Source organism: Amblyomma mixtum, chromosome 2 (genome assembly GCF_055824585.1).
Source record: "Amblyomma mixtum isolate Tamu chromosome 2, ASM5582458v1, whole genome shotgun sequence".
In the NCBI taxonomy this organism is placed as follows: Eukaryota; Metazoa; Arthropoda; class Arachnida; order Ixodida; family Ixodidae; genus Amblyomma; species Amblyomma mixtum.
The window spans coordinates 203,817,990-203,830,344 of NC_143013.1; the positions used below are offsets into that span (position 1 = coordinate 203,817,990).

Consider the following 12,355-nt stretch of genomic DNA (forward strand, 5'->3'; position numbering starts at 1 on the left):
AAGTTTTATCCAATAAGCTTCTATTAGGCCTGTCCTTTGTGCTGCGGTGTTTAGAGTGCCGCAGTACTTGCCGTTCATAAGTTGAATGCTGATAACATTGTTTAGCGTGGTACAGTTTTTGTCAAAAGTAACCAGGCTCCATGGTTTCCTTCTCGTTCGTATAACAGAGCACTCACGACTTCTCTAAAGATCAAAAAGTTCTTTGAAGGTGAGGACAGGGGTTCTTCTTACCATACAGAGATTTAGAGCTCGAGGGCTGGCATAATAGCTTTAGTATACGACTGCGAAGAAAAATGTGCAGCCTGGTTACTTTTGACAAAGGCTGTATGCTTCGTAATAGGAAAGATACCTGAGCGAGCTCGTAGATGTTTAAGAGCGGGAACATAAGTGCACGGCGTTGACGTAAATTCATAAAACAGCTGGGTCCGCGGCATAGAAGAGATAAGTAGTGTTTTAGTGTCTATTAGCCCTGATGTTTCTATTTAAACTGTTTCTAAGCCGGTCTTTGCGGCTTTGCACTTGCCTGCTGTAATTTAGAGCTGCGTTGCAAACCGGCAGTTTACTACATTCATTACATTACTACTAGTTCGGCCGTTTATTGCATTCATCAACACCCACTCAAGTGCACTTCCCTTATGTGTTTCCTAGTTTTTCTTCAATAAAGATAAGCATATGTTGACTCACGCTGCTCAGGCTCATAACTCTATGGGAGCAGTATCAGGCTCTATGACCTCACTTTCAAAGGGCCTCCTTGTGGCCGTACTTCTGAATCGCACTTTTGCTCGATTTCGTTCTTGTGGGGCTAATTCTTCGGAAGTTTTAGACGCTTCCTTTCCAATATTTTTCTTGAATGACAATATAAGCGCAGCTTTGCCCCCGAATGTTCTGAATAACTTCGAAAGAGAGGCCGCAATGAATGCAGAAGTGTTCATACAGCTTCCAGCTTTTCCTTTCCGGAGGCTTCCGAGGCCAAAAAAACTTTTTTTTTTTTCAATACGAAATCTCGATCGCCAAATATATGACGCAACGCTCTGCACCGCAGCCAGTGCATGGCCTACTCGGTGTATTCTGCGGAGAAGACTTCCAGCGCACAGCAGGTATGAATAAGCAGCCTTAGAGATGCTTAGCGCTGGAACAGAAGTGGAATAGAAGGAATAGAAGTGGCGGGCACTAATAACTGCATCACAATATTGATCAGCCCAGGAGCAATTACGGGCGTTGTATTCAGCGCAGCCTGACCTGGCTCTGGAGACCAAGCATGGCGAACCAAATGTCTTCCGTGGGCCTCTGATGGCATCAACTAGGCCTGAGTGGGTGGCAACTTCGGATTTGTGAGCCACACTCAGAGTACCGCTTCAGAAAGATTAGCTTCCAGTTTTTGCGTCGTAGTTGTTGGTCGGATGAAGCGTCTGAAATGAAAAAGAATGAATCGAAAGGACAGGCCGAGCCACATGAGAAGCTGAAAAAAAAAACAAGAAAAGGCTGAAACACCTGCAAAACTTCGCGCTGTGTGCACCAGTGTGATTTGTTTTTTCTTCCAGCCGTAAATTATATGCCCGTCTTAAATACCAGAATAACAAAATAACGCTGCCACTGTCGGTTTGATCCGGAAAACGACTAACTCAGGTGAATTTGAAATTCAGAACACGATACTGGTACTTTGTGGTGGAAATGTTTGCAACCCTGATCCTACCAAAAAAGAAAATGCATGCGAAAACAATAAAAAGTCTAAGACGAGAACTCGGTGTTCTTCAAGCAGTAGTTGGTGTTAATGACAACTCCTCTATGGTGTCTGTGCCTGAAAAGCTCTGTTGCCTTAGTAATAGCAATTTTAAGCGAACTTTACAACAGTTAAAAAAATTAAAGAACCTCGCAACAAGGAACAAAGACGTGTAGCCGCGATGTTCTAGCTTGTATGTTTTTCGCACCCACATGCATCACCCGCTCAGCTCTCGACTGTGTGGTTCCTGACAAATATACACTGCAGATGAATTTTGTAAATCTGAGAGCATTTTGCCTCATAAAGAAAAGTCTTCTTGAAAACTTGCATCAGAGGCACCAAAGTGTCAACAATGCGCTACCACTGCGACCGTTCTGGATTATTTTTTGGAGTTGTGTTTTAAACAAAGAATTACCCAGAAAATTGTTTCGTGGAGGGATTATCACAGAAAGATGAATTGAAATTCGAAAAATTTTACGAGGTAGTGATTCCGCGGTTTTTCGAATTCATCCGCAAACACGAACGTGCAACGGCGAACGATAACAAAGGTATGTATTTCTCGCAAGTTTATGTTTGTTTACGCACTGATAATTTACTGTTTAATGTCACGTCCCTGATTATTGTAGCCAATTTTATTACCTCTTTCCGGAAAGTTTTTTTTGCCTCTCCGTTCAAGGTTGCTTGCTATATCTGTAGATGATAAATAGAAGGTTTCTGTGCAGCCCGTAGAAAGTTCTTTTAGTGCCTGAATGCACTTTTCAAGCGCTAAAATAAAAACAAAAAAAAACATATTTTTCACAGCTGTGCCTTTTTACTCTCAGGTGCATGGTTTTTAGTGCCTAAGGAGTCAGTCAATAGATATTTTGTACAAGTCATTAAACCTAGTCCATCGCTTTTTCTTTATTCTGTTGTAAGCAGCTGCTGCTCTTATAACAGTCACCACTTTCAACAAGCCGCTACAAAGCTATTTACTGCTTTGCTTAGTTTCAGGGCTACTGAGCAGCTCTCATCTCAATATTAGTTTCTGCCCATCCCTTACTTTAAAGCAGGCGACAAATGTTACAAACTTCATAAAGCCGAAGTTCTCGCTACGTTATTGCCAAAACAAAAAAATAACTGCTAACATGCCAACGCGGTATTATTTTTCTAATCCATGATGCTTATTACTGCTCTACAAGACCTAAACCCGTAACAAAGAGGTGAACAAAAGAGAGCTGATATTGTATGCCTTGCGTCTTCCTGCATCGCCTTTTCTTCAGCTCTTTTATCGCCTCTTCATGAATCTTTGCATCATTAATGGGTGCCATTGTGTATGTCTCTTGTTCATTGTTATGCATGGAATTTACATTCATTGCATCTGTGTAGCTTTTCGTTGTTTTAAGGCAGAGCGCATCCGTAACGGATTCAGTGAAACTTACTTTCCGCTGTCAGTGTTCTCCGTGACTCAAAACAAGTAAAAGTGGGTCATAAGAGTGGCTAGACTGTAGCCTTTGGTCGCTAGCAAAAAATTGCCTCATGTAGAGATTTTCTTCGCACTAAGAAAGAGTAAACCAACAGCTTCTTGATGCATTCTACTAATCTCGTTGAATAAAATATGCAGTCTTGATGCTACCGCCTTCAAAATGCAATTTTAATCGTCGCATTCAGGCCGGCTTTACCTTGTCCTACTTTCCTGGCAGCGTCTGGCGCAAACTCTGCGAATTTTTTGCATTTATTGTCGTGCTGTAATAATAAAGAATTCCCGCAGAACTCTCCTTCCATGGCAGGCTATAAGTTTACGCGTCCAATTAGCCCTGAATGTTTTGACGGTTACGTGAGAGTCTGCGCTGGCCTTCACCGATTACGACGTGACCCACACCTATCAAAGCAGTGCTGCTTCTCGTCGACGTCTCGTCTCGTACTCACGCGCTGCGTGCGCGCGCATTCCTGAGCGCGAATATTCATTAACCAGGACCCGTTCGATGGATGGGTTGCACAAGAGTTCAGTGGTCACATTTTTTGCCGCCACTGGCTTTCTCCGATTTCTTTCCCTTATTATGCTTGCTCTTTCTTTTCATTATTCTCTCTTCTCTCTATAAAAGATGCTTTTATTCGCCTTCTCCTGAATTCCGCAATTTGTGACAATGATTGCTTCCATTCTTCTCCCTGAGTGTAAACATTTACTGCACGCTAGAAATGACGCCAACTACCAGATCCTAACTCCTAATTTACACAAGGGGTTTGCTGTCTCCATGCTCGTACATTTCCTATCTTAATTATCCAAGCACTTTTAAGTTTAATTGCGACAAAATAAGGTGAGAAACTACGTAAGGCGTTTGGTCAAAAATTGTTAGACTGGACATACCAAGCAGTATGATAAATAATGCGTTTATCTCGTTGCGTTGCAGAATTTCCTCACATTAATCTGACACTCAAGCATATACCGCAGGCATGGCGCCACGCAATCATGAGACTAATTCCTAAAACTTCCCGCTCGTTAGAAAGAGTCATGAATGGCTTCAGCCTCGGCATCGAACACTGTGCCATGACAGCCGAAGTCACTGTACATAGAGAGTTTTTATGTAGAAGCTCGTTAAAGAACCCAACCATTGATCAGCAGGCAGCATGGCCCTGGCCTCCAAATTGGTGTGCATTGACGTATGCGCTTAGTTTGTTTTGTTCCCGTGAAATTCTCAAATGCTCACACTTCATAATCGGGTTTTTGCTATGTATAGACTATTAAGTGTTTCCCTAGCACGCATCGCCCAGCTACATATTCCAAGTGCTTTAGTAGAACCTCTGGTGGCGAAACCCGTCCACATTTGATGCTAAAGGCAGCGCGGCATTCATACTGCACTGCCAGAAGAAAAGAAAAAAAACAAGCTGCTCTCAAAATGGTTTATTAGATCAAATCGTTCGATCAAATACATATATAAATATTTTGTGCACGAGCAGATGTTCTGCCTTGACCGCTCTGCCTTCAGATGAATTACTTATGGTACAATCTTTTCCTGGGTACGGGTTTTGTCTGAACGCGCTGCGTCCAAATTTGCGCACCTTTGTTGCATTCCACAAGCAAGCCAACTTCAAGCCGCGTCTTTCTGTTTAGACCTGAAACAAAAAAAAAAACACAGCACTGCCAAAAGATTCAGTGGTTCTCGTCAAGGAAGCAAACCAATTCTATGACACGACGGAGACATAATGGTGCGTACGCGCCTCCCTAACGTCTAATGTTTTACCGCGAGCGGATGACTACCGAAACGAACAGTTTTGACGCCAGAACCCTGTATATTCCAGCTGCCCATCGCGCTTGTGCTCAGAACTAGCTCACAGATCAGGCGCGCATTTAGTCTCTATGCCCTCGTTTTGGTTCTCAGTCTTTTATCATCTTGTAAAGGAATTAGACATGATCGATATTATCTCTATTTTTGAACTTACTGGCGCCGCTATCAACTCACCTAGCTGAAAAAACGAGGAGTGGTCAAATCATGAACAATTTTCCGCTTTAGTGGGTGCGTTGCACAGCCCTGAGGCTGTTTGTTTCCTAAATTCTACATCCCTTCTCGGTTCTTCTATATACCGCCTGCAGCCTCCATCGTCAGAGCCTGTTGTGATCTGGGACACGAGTTGGCGCGTGCTTTGCTTGCTCCCATTACGTGGCACTTTTTTCTTTGTCGCTCACTGGCGGGTAATAAATGCACACCGGCAATGGTGGCTCTACAGCTGCGCCACCCACATGTCGCGCTAATGCAGTATTTTTTTCTTCTGTCCTTGCTTTGCAGCAAGCGGCGGGTGGCGCCGTTTTAGACTCGCTTCGAGCGATATAAGGGATGCCGAGAGACACGCTCTGTCCGAGCGTCGCGTTCGTAAATGGGCCTGATTTGCATCGACGCGCCAAATGAGGCGAACGAAGCGGTGCGGGGCGACAGCAAATCGTTCATCGTTTCCTGTATGCGCTGTTGTCCGCACGGTGTAACAGTGCGCGCCGTTTTCGCTCGCCTAAGGGGACCTGCGAATCAGTGCTACATTATGAGAGGAGGAGAGAGCGTGGCGTGTACCTGTGAGCTCTTCACGATGTCGCAGAGCTCTATTCTTAAAACATTACAGTGATTTTTTTTTGCTCGGTAGGTGCGGCAAATGGCACACACTGAACCAGATACGAGTTCTGAAGAGAAGCTCACGCAGTGGCTAAACATTTAAAGCGGAAGATATTCTTTTACGTGGGAGCTTTTTTCGAAAGACAGAATTCTTTACTGTTGCACTGATCTCTGTCCTATCGAAAAAAGCAGCACTTTTAAGCGCGGAATTTTGGTTCAAGAGGGTATCTGTAAAGGAAGACTACTACTATAAGTACCACTTAAAGTACGGCCATTGACAACAAGGTATGGGGCCTTATTCTACATGATAATAAACAACGCCGAGATGTTATTGCGAAAATAGTTACCGCGCGTCAGCGCAAATGTGGTAGCTAAACAGGCTCTCTACATATCTTCTGATCTGCACGAAGCGTGGCACCAATTTGTAGAGTGCCGCACATGGTTACTGTTGTGTATATAGCAAACGGTTCGTGCCGCCGGACATCTCGCTCCCCAGACGACAAGGCATTTCCACCGAAGGGGTTTAATCCTTTGAGCCCGCGATTCCTTCATTGATATGGGTTGCCACGGGGTGTTAGCGAAAGAAGAGGCATCATGTTTGCATTTCCTGCTTGCTATTAAGTAATCGAGGTCGAATAGGGACCGCTGTCAAACCGGGAGCTGCACGACATCGACCGGCAGCAAAGCAATTTATCACCGCTTGTATAGGGGTGCCTATACATGTTTCTTCCAGGAGGCAAGCCTGTGTAACTTCCGTCTCGTGTTTTTTTTTTGCTCTATTTTACGCATGTAGATCAGACGCTAGATTACCAAACACATATTATTGTCTCTTAAAAGCTCAAATGATCATCCCACCGGAAATGACAGGAGTGATCCTGCAGTTCTCCAAATGCAGGAAGTTATGCTTGTTATCCCTAACTAAATGCCGCAAATGACAGGTGGCACGCGTTCGGTGATTTAGACCAACACACAAGAGGAAGCGCAATCAAAACAGATGCGCTGCACCGACGTGCATGCTCTTGATATCGGATGCAAGGGAAGTAAAATAAAATTTTTTATGAGGTTTCAACGTTCCAAAGCGACTCAGGCTATGAGGGACGCCATAGTGAAGGGCTCCAGAAATTTCGACCACCTGGGGTTTTAGCGTGCACTGACGTCGCACAGCACACGGGCCTCTAGAATTTCTCCTCCATCGAAGTAAAATACAAAATGGAAGAAAGGACACGAAATGTTCTTTCTATCAAATCAAAAGCATCTGCCCACGGTGGAGGCCACTTTGTCGCCTCTTTCCTGAATTGAGTCCCTATACGTTTCGACGTTATTATCGCTAAGAAGTGCCACGTATAACTAGTATTAAAGAACACTCCGTTATGCGGCTGTCAGCACTGGAAGTTGCAGACACTTCTTATTGTATGACGATGTGTGCACCATTTGCAGTGTTCAGTGCACATGAAGTAAGCAGAGTGCTCAAAAGTTCGAAAGGAGGAGCCGATTGAAAATGAGCACTTCTACACTACGCCGTAGCCCGAGTTCAGAAAAATGACTCCTCTGTTCGAGCTTCTTAAAAGCATAAAATTAGAGCCACTGAACTGCGCTGCAGTCGGAACAACTGTAATGACAAGGAACGCCAGTATGCGAACATCATCGGTTACGGCGGTGGTATTTCTTGCGTTCGTTTCACTGCGTGGGGCAAAGAGGATCTAAGCACGAATTGCTTGAGAACTTTTCAGAGAATTTAACGTTTTACCACGGACCCAAAATTTTCCGCTGCCGAAAGATTTTACTGAAGCGAGAAGTCGTTATCGGTTCCGTTACAATAAGACAAATTGCTGACCAGCCTAAACCAAAATCTTACTACATATGGCCTGTGTTTTTACACTGTGCTAGAAAGCCCACGGTATAAACAAAAGCCATCCATTTCATGTTTTCAACAGGAATGTAAGAGACGGCACGTAGAAATAAACATTTTAAATATCGCAAAGTGAAATAAGGTCGCCCTTTTTTCTCACCGCAGTTGACGCATATTTGAGAGTTCTAGCTGGGAGCATATGCCCTCTGCGACGGACGCAAAGAGCGTTTCGTACAATATATAGCTTTTGGGGAAAGAAAGAAGAGGACACTAAAAACCTGAACCAGCGCTTGTAAACTACTATCCAACTTTTCAGAAAAAGGGTTTAAACCTGTTTTAACCTATACAGGAGTCTGTAAATGCAGTTGCATTGCACCAGCGGGCCTCGCCCCCCGTGCACGACTAGCGCACCATGGTGCTGGAGATCGCTACCGGTCTCGCAGTAGTGGGTGCGCAAGCTTGGAAAAAAGGAAATTGTGTTTAGGTTTTGGGTTAACGAAACCCGCAGTACCTGTCTCTCTTCTCTGTGGACACATCGACCACGCCGTGAGGAAAGGAATGACGGAGGGAGTGAAAGAAGGAAGAGGCGCCGTTGTGGATGTCTGCCTACAAATTGTGACCACGTGGAGATCTTTTACGTGCACTGACATTGCGCAGTTCTCGGGCATCTTGAATTTCGCAACAAAGTTACCCGCTAACGGAACCTGAAAGGAAGTAGCATTGGCATTATAAAATAGGTGCTGTATGCTATTGTTCAACATATTTTTGGCAATAAAACACACAAAAAGAGCCATTCCTCCTACAAGGCAACAATTTTTTTTCAGTGCTAGAAGCTACTCCTTCATGTGTCTGTAATAAAGCCAATTTCAGTATAAAGTGACAGCGGAAGCGGTTAACAGAAGAAGTGAGTGCGCGAAGCGATTACTCCTCAGAATGCAACGTACTATGAATACAACACGAAAGGGCTGTAAGTTTGATTTTTCTAAACAGAATATACGTTTTCCTTGATTTAGAAGCAGCCCGTAAACCAGAGAGTAGAGCGAGAAAAAGAAACGAGTTTAAGTACGATGCATGGATGCATTCCAGCCCCGAATGCAGGAAAATTTATGCTACGTTTAGGCCAGAACTAGGGCTGTTCTCACGAGGCCGTATTTCTCGTACGCGGTGCTGGTTCATGCACTGGTTAAATGAATCAGTAGGCATACAAGGAAGGATTTATGCTCCAACAGAAAGTAAAATTAAAGCACAATAAAATAACTCCTCAGCGCCAGTGCGAATATGCAGAATCCCGCTAAGTTTACTACTCTGTAACTGCACTAGTCGCACTTATAATAACGGCACCAAGCTTTTCTTTTCCAATTACGCGTACAGCATTCGTAGACTGGCGTCCTTGAGTGGGGATAGAAGAGAGTTCTGACCTGCCACCGGCGTAGCCGTACACATATACGTTCATGTCACACACAAATTGTACATTTCTGAAGTGTGTGGAACGCGGCTCCCATGAGTTCCCATCTTTCTCACTTCAACACCTAACATGCCCACCGCTGCGTCAATGAACAACCTACTACTCTTGTTGCCAAAAGTTGCAACTTGCGTGGTTTGTAGCGCTTTAAAAACCGACGGCTACTGACCTTGGGTGGCGTTGCCAGGTGCTCGAGGGTCAACAACCAGGCAGCGAGTGGGCTTCGTGGCATATTTCAGATTTCCCGCAGGAGCGCCACCACACCTGGGATTTCATGGCTAAAGCGGGCACGAAAGAGAATCTGGGAAAGGTGCTTTTTTTTTGTCGGACAGTCGGTCATTTATTCAACAAAACACATAAAGCATACATCAAAAACTGTTGGGCCCATAGCCATGGCTAGTTTGGGCCCATCGACTTCCGGCTTTGACTCTGTTTTCCGGCACACCTTTAAGGCAATCCGTCAACGATTTTCGAGGTTTTTGAACACTTTTACTTCAATGGTGGAGCAATTAATTCCTCACACAATTAGAATATTATATTATTACGTGCTCACAATATAAGCACCATATCTAGCATTAAAGCTGTCCGTGTTGATTCCGTTCAACTTGGCCTCGTAGGGTAAGCTAGGCGTAAAGCTGTTAATATTTAGTATCTCAGCAATTTACGACAGGATATGCTAGCCTGCTAAAGCACAGAAAACGGGATAGTGTTAGCCAGCTGCCAGTTAAGACCGGGAGTTATTGAACAATTACATGTCTTAAAAAACAGCAGCTTTATCCACAAGCCATCCGCACTAAGGAAAGAGGAAATTAGATTCTTGATAGCATTCGAGAATGACCTAAGGATTTCTCGCCAGCCTGTCTCTTCATTAACGTCTTTTCTTCATTATTTTTACGTTGCACCCATTACGCACCCTTTTATTTGTCTATGAAATTGTTTGTCGTAACATAAAATTCAATCAACTGCGAAACGCCACTGATCTTGTCTTGATCTTCCCGCGGAGTTTTGCGCGTAAATCGCTTAAATTATACTTAGCTTATACTTAGCTGTATAAGTTAGCATATACAAACTGCCGTGCTGTCATTGCTTCCACGATACTTCTTTCTGTTGCATCCGTAACCTTGTTCTTGGCACTCACGAATCCTCTCTTTCCGTCTGCGCAGGTGCTGCTGCTTGCGGCGCCGCTGCCTACGGGCCTAGCCCCGACAGGCTCCAAGTCTCCCGGCGTACTCTGGTACGGCTACAGCGTCCGAACGGGAGCCTCGGATATTCGAGTGGATGATGTGGCCCAGGTGGCGCCGCCCAACAGCCGGACCACGCGCTACACGAGTGCCATCGCCCACGGTGGAGCCCTGTCCCGGGTGGAAGTCGCTCTCGGCACGCCGCAGGGCAGCGTCGTCTACTACGATGACAGCCCGCCCGCTCACGTGTCCGCAGGGCTGTTCAACCCGAGCCTCCGCAGCGCACCCCCGCTACCCGCCCTAGTCGACTTCCCTCAGGGCTACGTGCAGCCGTATGGTGCGGACGGCCCTCCTGTACCGACTCAACGCTTCATCGGCCAAGTGGACCACTCTCGAGAGCCGCTTCCGGTCTCTAGTCTTGGGCCCAGGGTGGCAGCTCGTGCCCTTCCCGCAAACCCAGTCGTTTCGCCTGGTATAGTGAGCGTACAGGAGCAGCAGCCGCCACTTACAGCTGTTGTGAGGACGCGGCCTGTACTCCAGTCACTGCCACCATCATTTGAACCTGGGCCACCGCTGCCAGTCGTGGTCGCTCAACAGTCGTTGCCAAAGCGGCCTTATGTCACCAACAACAAGGCTGCTGTCATCTCACTGGTCATCCAACCTCGGCCACATCCGGCACTTGGCGCCGATGATCTGTCGTCTCAGGAAGCAGACGCCGCTGGATTGGTGTCCCCCAACGGACCGAAACCACTTGAACCAGCCGTGCTCTCACCGGCCGCTGTCGTACACAGGACAGGACCTCCTGTCAGTGTGGTGTCCAAGCCAGTGGACCCGGATGAACTTGGATCCAGCAGTGCTTTACCAGCGATTGATATTCCGGAAACTGCATCAGTTACAGAAGAAGAAGAGCCAGAACTATACGACGGCGACAAGCAGCAGTCGTTGTCTACTGTAGCATCAGTCGGGCTGCAAACTTCGCAAAGTCAGGATACTACATCCGTGGTAAAGAACCACGTCAAGACCCCTCTCGTATTGAACGACGGGAGGGGTCAGTATGATTTTCGTGGCTACAAACAGTTCACAGGCCACCCCGGCGCCAGCGACATCGCCGAGGCGCCGGAAGATTCGCGTACGAGTAAAAAGCATCGCCACAACTTCCGGGTATCCTAGCGGCGCGACTGCAGACGAAAACCAGCAGCAGCAAAGTGGACCGCGCCGTCGCTCGCAGCGACCGTTGCTCACCAAGAGGATTACAGTGTACAGGACACGTCGGCCTGCACGAGACGGTGTGCCTATTGACAAGGACTACGAAGAAGACAACGACGAAAATTTGCCTGAATCGACCACGACCAGATCACCGTCTAAAATTCAGCCTTCGAAGCAATCACTACGCCCGAAAGAATTGACGTCATCCGAAGACAAGAGAACTAACACAACAACAGTGACCCAAAAGGACCAGTGGGGGCCTACAAAGAATGAAGAGGTAAAGCTGGATCCGGTAGAATCATTTGACGAGGAATATGACCATGATTTTGAACCTGACTCGGGAGGACCTGCTGCTGCCAACGCCTCTCTCAAAGCCATCATAAAAGAGAGCTCACATTACAATTCCTTTATTCCGGACAGCCAAAGTCAGCCTCCTCAAACAGTTCAGGCCGGCATTCTTCACGTAACAGAAAGCCCCTCTACCACTCCACTACCCACGGGAACAGATGCGACTGAAGACTGGAGTGAAGACGATTACGATGAGGAAGAAGACGCCACTACAAAGTCGTCAGTAAACGACCCTGAAAGCGCTCAGGAAAACAATGGAGAGAATGAAGAACGGCAGAAAACTAGAATCTTGAGCATAGGTCTTGGCCAGCCCGCACCTACGCATGTGAATAATGAAGCCAGAGTTCACAAGCCATTCGCATCTGCGAGAAACGGAACTGCCACACCGTCACGCCGAGTTCAGCCCACACGAGTATTGAACATTTATCTAAACTCAATTGTGAAACCAGATGCCGAAAACGATGCCAGCAGCGAACCTGCGACCACTCCGGCGCCGACTGAAGCTCCTGAGGA

The 12,355-nt window shown here is 46.2% G+C and overlaps 1 protein-coding gene across 2 annotated transcripts in view; it reads left to right on the forward strand.

Annotated features, from left to right (window-relative positions):
* LOC149362289 (uncharacterized) overlaps positions 1-11,464 on the forward strand; it is a 122,238-nt gene extending 110,774 nt beyond the window's left edge. For both annotated transcript variants that reach the window (XM_089572976.1, XM_089572977.1), the window contains one exon: positions 10,271-11,464. In XM_089572976.1, the coding sequence (XP_089429102.1) occupies positions 10,271-11,458 (1,188 nt within the window). In that variant the 3' untranslated portion in view covers positions 11,459-11,464. The remainder of the gene's footprint in view (positions 1-10,270) is intronic.
* Positions 11,465-12,355: the final 891 nt, after the last annotated feature.